This window comes from Kogia breviceps, chromosome 3 (assembly GCF_026419965.1).
Source record: "Kogia breviceps isolate mKogBre1 chromosome 3, mKogBre1 haplotype 1, whole genome shotgun sequence".
Lineage (NCBI taxonomy): Eukaryota > Metazoa > Chordata > Mammalia > Artiodactyla > Physeteridae > Kogia > Kogia breviceps.
The window spans coordinates 13,623,184-13,641,501 of NC_081312.1; the positions used below are offsets into that span (position 1 = coordinate 13,623,184).

Genomic DNA, 18,318 nt, shown 5'->3' on the forward strand with positions numbered 1-18,318 from the left:
GATTCTAATTATAAAAACTCTAGGGACCTCCCTGGTGGTCCAGTGTCTGGGAGTCTGCCTTCCAATGCAGGGTATGCGGGTTCGATCCCTGGTCGGGGATTTCACATGCTGCAGGGCAGCTAGGCCCACGCGCCACAACTAGAGAGGAGTCCGCACGCTGCAATGAGGAGCCTGCATGCTGCAACTAAGCCCCAAAGCAGCCAAAAAACAAATAAATGAAAATAAAATAAAATAAATTTTAAAAATTAAAAACAAAACAAAGCTCTGGAATCATTTAGTCCCTGCTCTCCCAAGTTGGCCTTTTTTTCCGGAGCGATCTAGAAGGGAGAGGCCTGTGGTGTCTCACCCACCCACAGGCAGCCCTGGGACCTTGGAAATGAACACGAACTCACCCCCAAAGGGAAGCAAGTCAGGAGGCAGCATACAGTGGGAGGAAGGTTCTGTATCACTGCCCCCGCAGCCACCAGGCTCCGGAACCTGAAACTGCCAGATACACCCCGGACTCTTCTGGCGGGAGCTGGGAGAGAGTCGTGTTACTGGAAGACAGCAGGCAGCCCTGCGTGTCTATCTCCCAGGAGGGCAGGTTTTGCAGAGGCCCAGGCGGAAGGACAGACGCGTGTGGTATTTGTTCCTGCCCCATGTGTAGTAGGTGCTCAGTAAGTACCTCGAGAGCGGAGTCTCGGAGGACGTGAGGCAGGCGCAGTGCCAGCCCGGCCACACTTAGAGCTCAGTTGTATGTGAGTGTCCGAGTTTCCAGGTCTGAGCGGCTGGGCCTCTCCCCACAGGTCCCCAGGCCAGCCCATCACCTCTGCTCCCTGTTGAGGGGGACTGACGGCTAGAAGCACAGATGGGGTGCAGGGCGGGTCTCTGCCTCCCCCAGGCTTGCTCGTGGCCTGAGGAGTCAGTCACTAGTGTGACTGTGGTCACCAGGGAAGTGAGGTGCTTAGGAGAGGGCCGTCCAGTGGCATCGACACTGACCACCCCCTGTCCAGAATTTCCAGTCTCCGTGCCTGAAGCTGGAGGTGGGGAGGTAGAAGGGTGGATGTCAGCAGGACTTGCTATCCGGGGGCATAGCCAGGACCCCTCACAAAGTGTCTCTAGGGACACAGCCATCAGAGGGATACCCAGGCTGGGCTCCCCTTCCAGCTGGGGGGGTGGGGCGGGGTCAGAGGTAGCTTCCGGGTGTGGCGGCCATTGAGCTGGGCCTTAAAGGGGGTACAGGGGTGACACCATCGGGGCAGAGGCAAGAGAATAAACAAAAGCCCAGGGAAACAGCGGCGGCTTAACATGGCAGAGCCCGGGGTATAGGAAGAAGTAGGAACACAGGTTTGTAGGGGTGGTAGAGACAGTCACCAAGGGCTCCGATGCCAGGCAAAGGGGTCTGGATGTTATCTGGAGGCAGGGGAGACACTGTTCTCTGTAGAGGGCTGAGAGCACAGCCGCAGAGCCACGCCTGCCTGTACCTCGCCCTGGGACCTCGGACAAATTGCTCAGCCTGTCTGTGCCGCAGTTTCCTCGTCTGTATAATGGGGATAAAATAACAGTACCTAGTGGATCACTGTGCAGAGAAAAGCAGAAATGAGAGCACTTCTTTGCCCAAACCACATGTTTGCTGATTTTTACCTGCTGTTATCATTACTGTTACCGTTCATTCACTCGCAGCCATTTCCTGCGCTCTGGCTGCCAGGCGCTCACCCAGTCACTGGGGACACAGCAGTGAATAGTGTGAAGCTGGTGGCTTATGTTCTAGAGGGGCCCCCCAGACCGTGAGTGAGGCTGGTATTGGCCGGAAAAGAAAGCAGGGAAAGGAACTGGGTCGTGCTGGGCCAGGTCGGGGTAAGGGAGCAGCAGTTTTAGGTGGGACGGTCAGCAAAAGCCTCCCAGAGGCCGTTCCGGGGGAAGACTGAAGGGGGTGAGGGGTGCACAGGAGTGGAACGCTTTTCAGCAGGGCGGTGACCCCACCGGAGCTTTGCCTGGCGAGGTTGGTCTGTCAGTGGCTGCGCGGGACAGAGGGGCTGCAGGAGAGATGGGAGGGGAGTGAGGAAAAAAGTCAACATTTTCTATTTCTTTTTATTGTGTGCTTCCATCATTCCTAGTCTCGTGTGCCTTCCGTTACGCACAACATGTGCATATACACGTAACTTGGAGATATGGGCACAAAACATCCTTCTCTGCCAGGAGTGGAGGCCAGCGGTCAGGGCAGGAGCGGGCGAGGAAGGGGCTTCCCCGGAGGTGGGAGGAGGGGTCCGTGGGCCCGGAGCACAGCGACCACGTGAGCGGGGCTCTGGGCGGTGGTCTTGACAGATGTGGCTGAGGAGGGACAGGAGTCTTCCCACATCCAGCCAACGCAGGCCCTACATTGGAGAGGTGGTGGGGCCGTGACCTCAGGGCCCTCAGGAGATGAGGGATCTGAGTGGACCTGGGGACAGCTGGGGGCACTGGACGTGCATGATGGAAGCCAGGGCTGCAGAGCAATTAGGGACCCTCCACGTAGGCTTGGGAGACTTGAGGCCTGAGATTGGAGGAGAGCTCATTTTCCTGCTTTTTGGAAAGTGATGGCTCGTCAGTGTTACACAGTTACTAGTCCCCCTGGTGCAGTGGCTTTCCCTGGTCGGCCCAGGGCAGGGTCCGATGGAGCAGCGATTTTATTTCGTGCCCATAGAAGCCACCGCCCGCTGGCCATGTCACGCTTCCTGGCGTCAGGGGAACCAGCCCGAGAGCAGAGCCGCTGCCCTGTGAGGGGCTGTGCACCTCTGGTTTGCCTGTCCTTGGGTTCATCCAGCCCTTCTTCTGTGGTTGTCAGAGCTGAGGGCAGGTGTCCCTGGTGGGCCCTGAGGATGTGTGACCTCCGAGGGGCGGCAGGGCCCAGGCAGGCCTCACCTCCCTGTCGTCGGTGGTGACAAGTGTCCCCTCCAAGGCCGCACGGCCTTGACTCGAGTGCCTGTGAACAGTGGGCGGGAAGGGCCCTCAGCCCGTGGCTGTTTCCACTTGGCGTTGGGGGCTAGGCTGGCTGGCTTGGGCCTGCGTACTCCAGGTGGGCCCCTGCCAGACTCCCATGATGGAGGGGAGGCAATGTCCCAGGGCCTCTGAAGGGCAGGGACCCAGGACAGCATTTGCCTGTGCTCTCCCCCTCACAGCTGAAGTCTACATCGGCATTGGGAAGCCGGCAGAAGCCACCGCCTGTACCCAAGAGGCTGCCAACCTCTTCCCGATGTCCCACAACGTCCTGTACATGCGAGGCCAGGTTGCCGAGCTCCGAGGAAACAGCGAGGAGGCCCGGCGGTGGTACGAAGAGGCCTTATCCATAAGCCCCACCCACGTGAAGAGCATGCAGCGGCTGGTGAGTCTGAGCGCTGGCGGGGCCTCCAGCCCTGGACCAGGGGTCCCCTGGGAAGCAGCACACAGTTCTTGACCCTCAAACCCTGTTCCCGTTCCGAAGGCCAGATGCACTTGGCCTGCCAGGTTGTCGAGTTGCATAGAGCCAGCGAGCGCCGTTCCTGTTGTAGTTTACACAAGTGGAGCTCACAACCTCAGCGACCCTACCTGGGGGTCCTGATCGGTGTGAGGGGAGAGTTTTGAGTCGGCGGTCTCCGGCCAGCAGTCCAAGCCACCTTGTGGCTCTGGGTTTAATAAAGACATATCTGTGGCGCCGGGCAATGTCATCGTCATCTTGGTCTCCGAGCTGCTTGCAGCAGCCACCTTGGGGGTGTCCGCACCTTGGGGAACCTTCAGGACAGAAGTCAGAGCACTTTACCTCCTGGGGGGCTCTCTTACCTTGCGGGAGCCGAGACCCCAGCCTGTCTCTGAGGCCGCTGGCTAGTGGGAGCATCCTGTCAGGGGACGGGGGCAGCCCTGCTGCGCCCAGAGGACCCAGGTAAGTCACCGCAGCGTCCACACTGCATACTCTGGTGGTGGCTCTGAAGCCGCACACGGCCCTCCTCTGGGTGCCCGGCCAGGAGCCCGGGGCTGCCCCACGGCTCCCCTCCCTTCCTTGCCTGGGAGCTGGCCACCCGACCACCTGGGTTTCAGTTGGGCGGGGTCAGTTAGACCACTCTGCAGGGTTCTCAGAACGCACGTGGGGCACAGCGGCTGCCCAGGAGCCGCCCGTCTGCTGTCCCCTTCCTGCAAGAGTCTGGACGGAGACTTGGAGATGAACCGGGTCCAGGGAGCGGGTAAAAAGCCATTTTCTCTGGGCCTGTCGGCCAGACTTAGCTTCTGAATTTGTGTTTCATTCTTAGCGGTAGGACATCTCTGATTTCATGAGCCACGGGAAGGGAAAAGCCCGTCAATGCAGCCGACATGTCCTTCAGGTGGGCAGCCCTCGGGGGCCCAATGTGTATGATCGGGGGGGTGTGACATGGAGGAACGGGCGCCGGACGAGGTGTCCAGGGACAGAGTTCTGGCCCTGCCGTGTCACTCGCTCGCTCTCTGACTTTGGGGAAAGCCCATAAGCTCTGCGCACTCGGTTTCCTTGCTGTAAAATGAAAACATTCAACTAGATAGGCTGTGAGTTTCTGTCCAGTGCTAAGAGGATACCGTTTTGTAACCAATAAGTAAAGTGTTCTCCAGAGGGTTCCAAAGGCTTTGTTCTCTCACCATTGCTCACAGTAACATCGCAAAATGTAGATGGAGCTGAGCAGTAGCTACTGGTTTTCAGCAGAAGAGGGCCCAGGTGCCCAGCATTAGGAACCATGGGAAACGTATGCTTCTGAGTCAGATCTGGGTTCAAACTCAGCCTTGTCCCTGCCCCCGGGACACCTTGGGCTAGTCACTTAACCTCTAAGAGCCTCGGTGGGTGTTTCTGTGCATTGAGCTGTTCCTTACCCAGTTCATTTGCGAGAACAACGTGAAATGATTACATAACAAGGCCAGCAGAGTTCCTGGCACCTAGTAGGTGCTCATTAAATAGAAAACTGAAGACAATCATTTTCAGTTTTAAAAATAAATCAGACCTTGTAATAATTAGAATCATTTAATTTTCAACTTCCCTTTATGAGCGTTTTGGAGTTCAATACAGCTTTAGAAATAATTTTACATATTATCCAAACATTCGTTTGTTTGATTAAACATATTCCATGGTTTTTCATTTTTGTCTCACTATTGTAAGAGGAATTTGTAAAGAGCTTTTGAGATCTCCCTGCTTCTGCTGAAGTATCACAGAAGAGGTATAATCAACACCGAGTACCCAGCCTTTTTATTAAAAAGAGGCAGCATGTTTCTACCCCAGGGCCTATGAATTATTCAGAGAAGTATTTCTTGTTCGTCCCCAAGGGGAACACATGAGACAAAAGATCAAATAGGAAAATCGCACCGGGAAAGTTTTCTGTTTCACCTTTGGAGCTTGTCAAGACACCTGAGCTCCCTGCCAAATGCCAGACGCTTTCCTTTCTGAAAGGAGCAGCAGCGAGCCCAGCGGAGGAGAGCTGGTGAGCGAGGGCTGGGTGATGGAGGGGCCTTGCCTGTTGCATCCAGGGCAATGACTGAGCCTTCTCTGGGAGACGTTAGCCGCCTTGGAGGTCTCACCAGGAGAAAATGGCGATAAGAATAAACTCTTAAGACTTCTCCACGCATCCTGATAACATTCAAAAACCATCCAGACTGGAGGCAGATTGAGACCAACAGGCCAACAAATTTGAGGAGTTCAGATTCTTGTGACTGTGATTGTTGTGGGTCCCAATGGGTGGCTTGGCCGGTTCCTTCTTGGTGACCTCATAAATGATGCACGCTGGCCTGCGTCCTCCCAGCCCAGCCACAGCTGGCGGGAGCCCCGCTGCAGCCAAGGTCAGCTTCCCCTGCCACCGGTGCTGCCGACTCTCCTGGTGCCCGTGGAGGGGCAGCCCCTGGAACCCAGGCCCCCAGCCCTGAAACATCACAACCCTCTCTTTCCTGCCTCCCACCCCAGCTGCACAGGAAAGCTCTGTTTCTTTGGCTCACCCTCTTTGTGCATAAAGAGGCATAATCTTAGCCCTAGACACAAAAGAAGCATGGGAAAGGGAAACCCCTTACTGAGTCACAGAAGGCCCTGCCTCTACCCTCGTGGCAGCCAGACTGGTTTGCAAGCCCCTAAGTGCAGACGAAGTGTCAGCCGGGAGATCGGAGGCCATCTTTTCACCAGGTGACGTCCAAGGGAAGAGTCGGGGGCTCTAGAATTACGGGGCAGAGGAGGCGGAAACAGACATGGGCGTCGGCACCTGCCTGTCTCTCAGGAGCGGGGTGCACAAGTGACAGGGTGGGCCAAGGAGGCCTGGCCGCCAGGCCACGGCGAGGATCAGAGGTCAAGACTAGAAGGAGATTGAAGGACCTGAACAGCAAGAGAGCGCCACCCCAAAGAACCAGCCAAGGGGGTTCCAAGGGAAGGAACCGACTGCAGGCGGATTGCAGGTCATGGGAAAAGCCCAGAGGATAGAAGGTGCGTCTGCGTCAACCCTGATGCTCAGAGAGGAAGGAGAGGGCCCGAGGGACAGTTGGAGGGAGCCGATTTGAAGGAAGGAAGCCACGTTGTGTGTCACAGGTGGAGACCAGGGGCTGACGGTGGCCACGGAGAACGGTTAGCAGTCGGGGCGCGAGCTTGTTCCCTGAGCAGTGAGTGTTTGCTACCTTCTAGGGCAGCCGAGTGGGAGCGTGGGCCACCGCCCAGCCCAGCTCGCAGGAGAAGCACGACTTCAGGGAAACGCAAGCACATTAATATTGTTAAAAAGCAATAACGACTTGGAGGCAGATGGTACTCATTGAAGTATTAAATGTATAAAAGTTAATACAAGGTCAGACTTGACAACAGAAACGTAAATTAAACCCCAGTGAAAATTGACAGTTTTCTAATAGTTTCAGCCTTCACCGATGTGTTTAAATTCACCTACGGGGCAAAGAAAGAAGAGAAATAATGAGTTTAATATTAATAATGAGTTAGCACAAAACGAGAGAGCCAAGTGTGGGCAGATAGTAAGGGAGCCGTGAGCTGACGGGATGAGGAATTACAAGGTGATGTTGTTGACAAGGGGGGGGAATCATAGAGTGATCAGACTTTTCTCCAGAAAATCTAAAGGCCTATTTTCATATCATTTTTGCATAAGTTTATTTACATACATTTGCATGCCATGGTCCAAAGCCTTTCACTCCCAGGACCCGAGATAAATTAATGAAACATAGAGCAACTGTCTCCACACCAGTAACCCTGTAATCGGGAGGAGGGGGTAGAGGAGGGAAATGGGGCTCACGGTGGACTGAGGGCAGAGGAACGGCCTCTGGGTGATACTGCCCAGGCCAAGGACAGGCACGGACTCAGGGTAGACAGGGACACGACGACCAGGACAGAGACAGGCTCTGCAAACAGGGCCACCTCCTTGCCCTCTGATAACGTCAGCCTGGGCTCCCGAGGGCAGTGTGTGAGGTGGGAGGGTAAGAAAGGAACAGAGCCTTCAAGAGAGAGATGAACGCAGAAGGAAGCCAGAAAGGCTGTGGTGGGGGGGGGATCTGGTGTTGGTAAGACTAGAGGGGAAAATACTGCTGAGAAAGTACCTTATCCTGGAGCACGTTACCAATGAACTCGACAGGTCGAAAAGAAGTGTGAAATAGAAGCAGATGGTAGGGGTCGCCCAGGGCGTGCTGGGGGCCGGGGCCGCACGTGGAGGAGAGGGAGACAGGCGTGCTCTGCGGCTTTGGGGAGGGTGTGAGCTGGAGAGGGGCTGGGCCCGGAGGGCCCCGCTCTCGCCCCAACCCCACCCTGCAGGGAAGGAAGAGGACTGACGTGTCCCCAAGGGATGGGCCTCCAGCTACGGCAAGATGAGGGTCTCTCAGAGCTAATGCCGAAGGGGCGAGAAACCAGAGGGAAAGCACCAGGGACCACGCCCTTGGATGTCGCAGGGACGGAGGCCATCCGTCCTTCAAAGGAGGAGGGTAACTGGGAGACCGGTGGTGGGCAGTGTGAATTTCACCCGCTCTGCCACGGGAAGTAGTGAGAAAGGCCCACTGGTGGAGCTCCCCAAAGAAAGGGGAGGACGATGAGGAAGAGAGACCGTCGGAGGCCAGGGGTCAGGCCCCAGGGGTCCACCCAGGAGTGGGGCGGAGGCCTCCCTGCCTCAGCCTGAGGGCCCCGTGATGGTGGATTGTATGAATAGCTCGGCAAGGACCCCCAGGGAGGCTGCAGGGTGTTCCCGCTCAGTGGAAAGACACTTTGGGGGCTATTGTAGGTGGCCAGTTAAATAATAGAAGAGGCTTTTTGTTTGGGGCATGAAGGGTCCAAAAGTGCTGGTTGACCTCTGTGGATGAGGCGTGAAACGCCCATCACCCCACAGCCCCGTTCAGTCCAGACAGCTCCAGGCTAAAGATTTCAGCACAGGTGTCTTCGAGGGTTTCCTCCGTGATCTTAACATTTTCAGAAGCTTCAGAAATCTGTAGTGACGTCAAGTGTGAGAACTTCAGAACAGGTGCTGCAGTTCTGTTCCAGGAGAACATTAGTAAGCAAAGGCTGGCAGAGAACGGCCGCGCTGTCAGAAAAGTGCATTCTCTTTTGAAATACCCAGAGGCACGCCACGTTGGCGGGAGGTCTAGGAGGACCTGAAATGCGCGGTGCAGTGGGACAAGTCTTCCGGATGCTTACTACATTTTAAGTTGTTGTCACAGCTCTAAAGTTTGAGCCAGAAGCATCCAAACGAGGCTAACGACATTGCTCGGAGATGGCGGCAGCTCTTCTGAAGTTCAAAGAGGGACCTGAAGTCAGAGCTTTCTTTAAACTGCCCTCAAGCTTACACGCTTGTCTACTGGGCGAAAATACTTCATCCCATTGCGCATGACGAGCCAGAAGGGTGGCAGGCAGGGCAGGTTTGAATCAAGGGAAAGAGGTGACTCTGGCTTGCCTGGGGCAGCTTGCACTGCTAAATTATGAAACTTTGGTGTTTTTCTCTCTCTCTCTCTCTTTTAAAGTGTTTCATGAGATTTGGAGGAAATGGCTTGTGTCTATTTTCTGATTTAGAAGCATGTTTTCCAGTTGATGCCCCTATCGGAGGAGATGCAGCATGAAGTCGTGAACTTTTCAGGGTGATTCCAGAGGCGGCAGCTGTCTGTGTATCTGTCTAGCTTATCCATCAGTTTAGTAAGGGGTACCCAGGGCCCAGGGCACAGACAGGGCAGGGCTCCGCCTCTTTCCCTTGGAGAAGCCAGTCTTAAAGAAGGGAACTTTGATCCTTCCTGTTACTCTCGGTAAGACCCAGGTACAATTAAGGTAATGAAGCCGAATGGAGATACCCTTCCCCTTGCAAATGCTGATCTTGAGAAACGTATCTCTTTCATCCAAAGTATCGATTTCTCTCTGTACATAGAAAGAATGATTGGCAGGGAACAAAACACTACCATCGTCTAGTGAGAAGCCTTCTCATCTACTAATTGTATTTCATTTACTTCCAGGATTTTTAAAATGCTTTTAAGCATAAGGAGAACAATTGTTTTCTTTAAAGGAAGACTACTGAAATATTTAGATGTCTACCTTTCCTACTCATCTGTGTGCTATTGACAGTACTCTGAAAAGTGTACAGGCCTTAACTTCTCTACTGTCTTTACTGACAGTATTTGGGACTCAGACTAACAGAGGAGAGGAAACAGCAGGGCCTTCTACCAGATGCTTAGTCCCCCGTTCTTCACTCCAGCTTCCCTCCCGTCCCTTTTTTTTTTTTTTTTTGGTGGTACGCGGGCCTCTCACTGCTGTGGCCTCTCCCGTTGCGGAGCACAGGCTCCGGACGCGCAGGCTCAGCGGCCATGGCTCACGGGCCCAGCTGCTCCGCGGCACGTGGGATCTTCCCGGACCGGGGCACGAACCCGTGTCCCCTGCATCCGCAGGCGGATTCTCAACCACTGCGCCACCAGGGAAGCCCCCTCCCGTCCCTTAATGGTACACACTGCTTCTGAGCAACTTTGACAGCTTCAGGCCCTTCCAAGATTTTTTCTTTTTTTTCATAGATTTATTTATTTATTTTTGGCTGTGTTGGGTCTTCGTTGCTGCACGCGGGCTTTCTCTAGTTGCGGTGAGCCGGGGCTGCTCTTTGTTGCGGTGCACCGGCTTCTCATTGCGGTGGCTTCTCTTGTTGTGGAGCACGGGCTCTAGGCACGCGAACTTCAGTAGTTGTGGCACGTGGGCTCAGTAGTTCTGGCTCTCCGTCTCTAGAGTGCAGGCTCAGTAGTTGTGGCACACGGGCTTAGTTGCTCCTCAACATGTGAGATCTTCTCCGACCAGGGCTCGAATCTGTGTCCCCTGCATTGGCAGGCGGATTCTTAACCACTGTGCCACCAGGGAAGTCCGCCAAGAATTATTAATAATTAGCACGAATATAACCTTAACCTCTAAAAAGAAATGTAAAACCTCATTCGCCGTATCTGATGTTTATTCTTGCAGTATGAAATATGAAATAGAGAATTTCATTTTTACTGAGGGGGACGCTGCCCTTGGTGACCTGCCCTAGGTCACATTTCAAGTTAGGAGCAGAGCCAGGACAAGAAGGTAGAGTCACTTAAGAGTCTCCAGCTTGAATGATAGGACAGCACAGAGGTTGAGAGCATGGTGCTGGAGCCAACCGACCTGGATCCCAGCTTTGTCACTGAGCAACTGTGCGGCCTGAGATAAGTCCCTTCATCTTTCTGTACTTCCATTTTCTCAGCTATAAAATGAGGATAATAATGGTGACCCCCTGGCGGTGTGATTTTGCAGGTTAAGTGAGTCACACAGGCTGCCTAGCGCTCCATAAACACTAGCTATGAGCGTTACTACCAGTCTCCATAATTTAGGTCCCACCTGCCCGTGGTGGAAGCCTCTCTGCCTCGACTTGACAGGGAGTTCTTTTCTGAAGGAACTGACCATGGGTGTGGCTTTCCTCCCGAAACAAATTTCAGCAGTTGGAGGAGCTGAAATAAGAATATATCATGGCACATGCTTGGCCAAGAGCATGGTATTACACTTCCTTTTTTTTTTTTTTTTTGCGGTACGTGGACCTCTCACTATTGTGGCCTCTCCCGTTGCGGAGCGCAGGCTCAGCGGCCATGGCTCACGGGCCCAGCCGCTCCGGGGCACGAACCCATGTCCCCTGCATTAGCAGGCGGACTCTCAACCACTGCGCCACCAGGGAAGCCCTACACTTTCCTTTTTTTTTTTTTTTTTTTAAAGTTTTTAATTATTTTATTTAATTTTATTGGCTGCGTTGGGTCTTCGTTGCTGCGTGCGGGCTTTCTCTAGTTGCGGCGAGCGGGGGCTACTCTTCGTTGCGGAGCACGGGCTCTAGGCGCACGGGCTTCAGTAGTTGTGGCTTGTGGGCTCAGCAGCTGTGGCTCACGGGCTCTAGAGCGCAGGCTCACGAGTTGTGGCGCACGGGCTTCGTTGCTCCGCGGCATGTGGGATCCTCCCGGACCGGGACACGAACCCGTGTCCCCTGCATTGGCAGGCGGACTCCCAGCCACTGTGCCACCAGGGAAGTCCCTACACTTTCCTTTTTAAGTATTACTTTCTGACTGTTTCTGTTGAGCCTGTAGCCCTGGTTATCAAGGCCGAAAGGAGTCAGGGAACGGTGGAGGCCCCAGCTGGCCTGACTTGTTGTCAGGTAGAGGCGGAAAGCATCTCTTCTGACTGGGTTCAGGGAGAGGCCCAGCTGGGCCAGACCAGGGCTGCTGTGGAAGATGGGTGCCCCCATGGCCAGGGTGGGGTGGGCCCTCGGCCTGTGGGCAGGGGCGGTCAGGTACCAGGCGTCAGCCTGGGCGGCAGGAAGGGCAGAGCCTGTCGTGGAGCCCGGCTCAGGTGTCACTGCCTCTGAGAAGCATTTCTTGGCCACCTAACCTACCCACCTGACAGAGGGGCCCTCAGCCCCTTGACCTCCCTCCCTGGAAGCACCGGTTGAACCAACGCGGACTTGTTTGCTCGTGGGTCTGTCTGCTCCTTGGGGGGAAGGCGCCCTGCCTGAGGCAGCCCAGTGACTGCATAGACCAGGGGTGGCCGGCCGGCGTGGGGCGGGTGGGATGGGGAGGGGGGAGGGGGGAGAACAACGACAGGCGACCGTGAACTTGACAGATGTCATTCCTCCCCTTTTATGAGTGAGGCCCCCCCAGAGCCTGGGTGCTAATTCCCTTGACTAGACTGAGCAGCTCTCGGGGGAACATGCTGGCTCCGGCCGGGCAGGTTAACTAGCTCTTCGTTGGCTCCGCCTCAGCACAAAGGCCCATCGACCGCGAGGACAGGAAATGACGTTGAGGTGGAACTGGAGACTGTGGAGGCCCGGACAGCGCTAATTAATGCACCGCCTGGGACAGCGGGATCTCAGAGAGGACTTGCTAGGCTGCCAGGCAGGGCTCCCGTCAGGTGTGTCAGCTTAGTGGTTACCTGTGGACCTGCTTCAGGGGCTGAACATGACAGAAGGCTGGAGGGGCAGCCTTCTGTTCGGGGGCCCTGGGAGGGGGGCAGCGACGGCCCCTCTCAAGTTCAGACACTCTGTCCTCTTGTCGCCGAGCACATTCTTCTGTGTCAGACCCTGAACCCCACTTGGGGAGCATGGCCGTCACCGTCCTTAGACCGCAGACGGCCGTGGGATGCTACTGGAGGCCACAGCGGCCTTCCGTCCTCACGGGCAGCATTGCAGCGAGAGAGGCCCGGGCCGAGGGCGGGCGGGCGCCCCCGTGCACTGTCTGCCGGGGCTGCGAGGCTCTCTCAGTCCAGTCGGGGAGGGTCACCTGTAAGAAACGGACTCACCTGACCATGCCCACGAGAGACCTAGTTCCAGACCGGAGATCAAAATGGTAATGTAAAAAGAATCCACCATTCCTTGGTCGAAGCCCCTGTACTCTGTTTTCCCGCTCCCCAGAGGAGCTCATCTGCGGAGCTAGATGCCAGGCCCCAAGGCCTGACTCAGACTCGGGTGCCGGGGAGGCTGAAATGGCCACCCCGGGCGGCCGGGGGCACCAAGGCAGACGTGCTGACGTGGCAGCCGCCGAGGGGTTGGAGCTGCGTGGGCCCAGGCAGCACCCCTCCTCCGCCACACAGAGCTTCTTCCTGGGCCAGAACTCTCCCACCTGTTACCTCCCCCGTAGGCCAGAGCGTCCCTGCTAATGTCCTGTGGCTACAGACGAGCCAAGAAAGGGATAGCCTCAGCCCTGTGTGCCATGCAGCTATCATTAAACATCATTTCCTGTCTGAAAACAGTGGACATCCAAACCCCACTCCCTCAGGCCGGGTGAATTCTCTTGTAGTGGACTTCCTGTTGGTCACCCCCAAGCCATCTCTTCCCAAGGACACTCTTCTGTCCCTTGGTTGTGACTCGGGACACATCCTCAGCCCTTCCTGCTGGTTCCCTCCATAGATTGTGAGCCTGGTGTCCTGTTCAGGGCGAGACCACCTCCTGCTCTTGGTCCCAGACTGAGGGAACCTCTTCTTTTGCCCCTGACCCCCACCCCAAACCCAGATGAAAGCAGCTTCCTTATTTCCACAACGCCAAGATATCTTCTCTGCTCTCACATCTTGCTTGGGTTGGGGATGGGAGTCTTCTGAGGAAGGGAGGGAGAGGCCACACTGCCCTAACCGGCTTTGCAGAGCACCTGCGCCCATCGTTGGGCGGGAGGTGACAGCAGTGGCAGGAACAGTCAAAGGGCGAGTCTGCCGAAGCGGGTCAGGGAGCGAACCCAGCAGAGAGGACCTTTGAGTGGGGACGGGGGGCAGGTATTGGGAATGACTTGAGGGAAGAACCAGGTAATTGAAAGCTTTTACGACACAAGCTACATCTTCACATCCTTTTGAAACCGTGTGCTTCTGGCTTGTTGGGAACGTGTGTCCTCGTTGGAGCAAAAGGAGTGTCGCCTGGGAATCCGGAACGTGTGCTGCACATCCACATGACTCCTGTGTGACTTGGGGCCCTTGTTCCTGCCATCCCCCGCCCCCGCCAGAAACCCTCCCACCCCAAACAGCATCAGTCAGTGCAGGGATGTTCTCTGCAGACATTTTCCGCTGGGTGATTGGGTCCATCCTCCCACTGCAGCATTTTCTGGGTGCTGGCCAGGGAGCCGTGGCACTGGGCCACCCCTGCATTCCCCGAGGACTGAAATCACAGACCCAGAAGCAACACAGACCCAGGGCAGGCTCTGAAATGCAAGCCGTGTCCCTAGGCTTTCCTTTGCCGCAGCTGAAGGAAAAAAATGAATTCTGTGTTTATTCCTATTTTGTTTTGGAGTCTTAGATGACTAATTCCAGGCAGAGTGGCTCAGTGTCTCATTAGTAATGATGATCTAACATTACTTAAAATCTGACACACTCTACCCAAACCATTTATTCTTAGAAATTCTGCCCCGTTATTCCAGGACGATTTGACGTTTCGCTTGCACTGCTTTCCTGCCTTGCCGCAGTTATGGCTCCCTAGCTTGGATCAGGAATTTGATCCAGATTTTTTTCACTTACCAGGGTCCTTCTGTGTTCTCAGATCCCGGTTCCTAATTCCCCCTCCTTATTTCAGGCCTCCCAGGATTTTAGCCCTGCTGCTTAACTTGGATTCCTCAGCACCCTCCTCCCCCGCGCAGCCTGCCTCTGAACTCAGCCAGAGGGCGTAGCTGCCACCATTTTCTCATGGTGGCATTTGGAGCCACCCGGGCTGGCAGCCTGCAACCCGTCTCGTGCCTGACTTGCTTCCCCATCATTTGGGGCTGGTCCCAGAGATGCCCCTGCTACTGTTCCTGGGCTCTCTCTGGGCCATGTCTCTCTCATGTGTTGTCCGGACCTTCTGACAGTCTGAGCTTAAAACTCTTCAGCCCAAAGGTCTAGGGAGGACCTCCCGTGAGAAATCTCCCCGAGGCACTGCTTCTGGTTTTTCTTCACCGATATCAAGGATGAGGGCCTAGGGTGGACGGGTGGCAGATGAAAGCCTTTGGACCCGATGCTCCCCAGACAGCTGAAAGCAGTCCGGGATTCAGAACGCCAATGGAATTCCCTAATCTAAGCATCCCCTTTTACAGCTGGGGAAGCTGAGACAGACAGGGGAGGGGACTTGCCGAGGGCACAGCACTTGAGTGGCATACCCACCAGGAACCCTGATACCGTGACTTTTGAAGGTTTCCTGCCCATTTTCCTTAGATGTAAAATGGGATAATAGCACTTGCCTTCTTGGGTTGGGGGGTGGGGTGAAAGGGATCAGCTCTCTGAACCCCTCCAGGGTGACCCTGGCCCCAGAGAACTCTGCCCCTTGCACTGGTGGGAGGAGTGGAATTTCTCACCATCTTCTGGGGATTGGAGGGCTTGGACTCTGTGTCTTGACAGTCAAGCAGCAGCTGCTGAGCCTGTCTCCTTTCTCTTTTGCTCTCAACTGCAGCGAAGTCTCTGTCTTTCCTCTTGCCTCTCACCTTGCCCAGAGGGGTCTCTCCCTGCTGTGTAGCGTCCCTGCTCACAGCTGCCCGGACCCTGGATATGCCTGATTCGACAGCTTCAGCACTGATTTAGGAGCCCGGACACATACAGAAAAGTTTCTAGGTTAGCCTTTGGTGTCCCTCCTGTTACCAAGGGGGCGTGGGGTGGTGGTGAAGGATCGCTTTAGGAGGAAGGAATGCCAAATGCACCAATGACGAAATACCACGAATCACCAGGTTTCAGGCTCTGAGAAGGTTGTGACTTGGATCCAGATGTGCAGAAGCCCCCTCTGGGGCCTGTCCTCGCAGACCCCTTGCTCTTAGAAACCTGCTGACCAAGGAGGGGTACAGGTGTGCAGGGGCTCCACGCTGGAGTATTTGCTGAGAAGGCTGCCCGGGGTCCGGAGGTAGCCTTGCCCCAAAGTGCCTCCAAGGCCTCAGCTGCCTCCTGGGGAGAGAAGAGAACTGCAGTCTGAGAGACCCCCCACTAGCTCTCAGATCTGGGCCTCTGTGTCCAGAAAGCCCAAGACTCCAAGCGTTTAGGAACGCCCTTTGCGAGCTCCTCAGCTCGACGGCTCCTCCACCAAGGTTCCTGGGACTCCGACCACTTCGCCCCATGGTGACTTTGCCCCTTCACTTCCCGCCAGGTCCACTGACTGTCCGGTGGTCCCTCTCTTTCCTCCTCCAGGCTGCGCCCTCCCTCCCCTTCCTCATCTGCTTGGTGTTTACATAACACCTGTCTCTTAAAATACCTTTGCAGGTATTGTTTCTTTTTTTTTAACATCTTTATTGGAGTATAATTGCTTTACAATGGTGTGTTAGTTTCTGCTTTATAACAAAGTGAATCAGTTATACATATACATATGTTCCCATATCTCTTCCCTCTTGCGTCTCCCTCCCTCCCACCCTCCCTATCCCACCCCTCTACGTGGACACAAAGCACCGAGCTGATCTCCCTGTGCCATGCCTCTCAGGACATCAGCTAGTCACCCAGAAGGCTTGTAAAGTAGGAAAGGACTCAGTATTTGAGCCCCTGCTCCGTGTCAGGGGTTGTTCTAGCTTTACCTAGACTCCGATGGTGTCTGACAGTCAATGCGGCCTTGGTTCTTGAGAAAAATGTGAACTGTCCCCTCTTGATGTCTCCTGGACCTGATTCTCTTGCCAGCTGGCGGCCTCCCGGGTTGGGGGGGTTGGGAGGGGGATAACCCAAGCCGATAACAGCAGTGATTGTTTCTCCAAGGAATCTTGGACACACACACACTAAGCTTGGGATCTGGCCTTGCCAAGAGGTCAATCTTGATTAGATCCGTAATTGAAATGGTGGCTGATGTCCTTCCAAATGAAGCAGAAACTGCTGGCCCAGCCCCACAGAGGAAGCTGCGGGGTACGATGTTGTGTCTTTCTTCATAAACAAAGGCGTGAAGAAGGCCTGTTGTGGAAAACGACCCCTCCCCTGTAGGGACCCGGGTCTCTGACGGTTCTCTCTGATCCTCCACGTCCGGGCAGCGGGCATCCGGACAGATGCAGGAGGCTAGAATCAAAGTGCCAGCAAGCGATTCCCTGCAGGGATCTTGCAGAGCAAACGAGAAGCAAAATCTGCTTCTTCCTAAGGACAAACATGCATTTTTCCAGGCCTTTCAAATCCGGGCAGGTCAATGGAGTTACACCTGGCTCTCTAATTAGAACTCCCACAAGCTGTTAGGTTCTGTACCTGCTGCCTGGTGTCTTACACAAAGGGCACGAATCTGCTCCTGCCTCTGGAATGATTGAAGCTGCAATCCCATCCTCCTTGCTGCCAGCAGCCCCTCCAGTCACCCCCGACCACCATGCACCCACCCACGAGTATGACAGGATGCAGCCCGGTGTACAAGAAAGTTGGCTTTAGGGAAATCCAGGCTTAGAAGGCCATGTTGCCCAATGATCCTTTGGAGACTGAATGGGAGAAGACAAAGGCCAGGTGTTGGAGGTGTTATGAGGGCATTTCAATGATGCGTTAAGCTTCCCCGAGTCAAGTTGCTTGATGACAGAAGAAAATGGGCCTCTTTTCCCCCTTTCTGTCCTCGAATCTGAAGAAAATAGTATTTTTGTGCTGACCCCACCCAGCCATCAAGATGACATGTGCTTTGGCCGACGGGGTGGACGCATTTCAGGGCACCAGCATCGCCTGCCTTTCCTTGCCCCTCTCTGCTCTCGCCCGGGGCGAGGAGCTCAGGGCTCCTGCCAGTTGGAGGACGCAGAGGGTGCCTGGGGGCCAGTGGGCCGCTCTGCTCCCTGCTTCCCAGCTCCGCCTTCAGTGATGTCCTGTGAACTCAGCCACGGAGGGAGTATTTATACCACGGAAAGTGGCAAGTGCTACGCATCAGGGTTTTTTTCTTTCGGAGAGCAAATTTACCAGCACACCGCTGGACTCGGATCCAGATGGTTTAGTGGTGGGGAGGGCGGCAGAGGAGAAGCGGGGAGCAGTCCCTGAGTCAGGACTTCCGGGCGCAGGGTGCTTGGGGCACAGATGCAGTGGAGCTCACCTCACCGCTCTCTGCAGACACAACAGCTGAGAAGAGGCAACGGGGAGAAAGACTGAGACTCAGAACTGCCCGGGCAGGTGGCAGGGAGGGAGAGGTCATTGGGAGAGCTCACATTTTGGAGCCAAGAATACCCACCTTTGAATTCTAGGTCTACCACCCAAGGGCGATTCCTATGACCTTGGACAGTTTGGCCTCTGTCACGCAGAAATGAGAATTCCATCCTTTTTTTTTTTTTTTTAACATCTTTATCGAAGTATAATTGCTTTACAATGGTGCGTCAGTTTCTCCTGTGTAACAAAGTGAATAGGCCATACCTACACATATATCCCCATATCCCCTCCCTCTGGCGTCTCCCTCCCACCCTCCCATCCCACCCCTCCAGGTGGTCACAAAGCACCGAGCTGATCTCCCTGTGATCTGAGGCTGCTTCCCACTAGCTGTCTCCCCT

The 18,318-nt window shown here is 55.1% G+C and overlaps 1 protein-coding gene across 9 annotated transcripts in view; it reads left to right on the forward strand.

Moving 5' to 3' along the window:
* The window catches only part of TTC7B (tetratricopeptide repeat domain 7B), a 241,385-nt gene that overhangs the window by 206,125 nt on the left and 16,942 nt on the right, over positions 1 to 18,318 (forward strand). For all 9 annotated transcript variants that reach the window (XM_059055632.2, XM_059055627.2, XM_067027900.1 and 6 more), the window contains one exon: positions 3,138 to 3,340. In XM_059055632.2, coding sequence (XP_058911615.1) covers positions 3,138 to 3,340 — 203 coding nt within the window. The remainder of the gene's footprint in view (positions 1 to 3,137; positions 3,341 to 18,318) is intronic.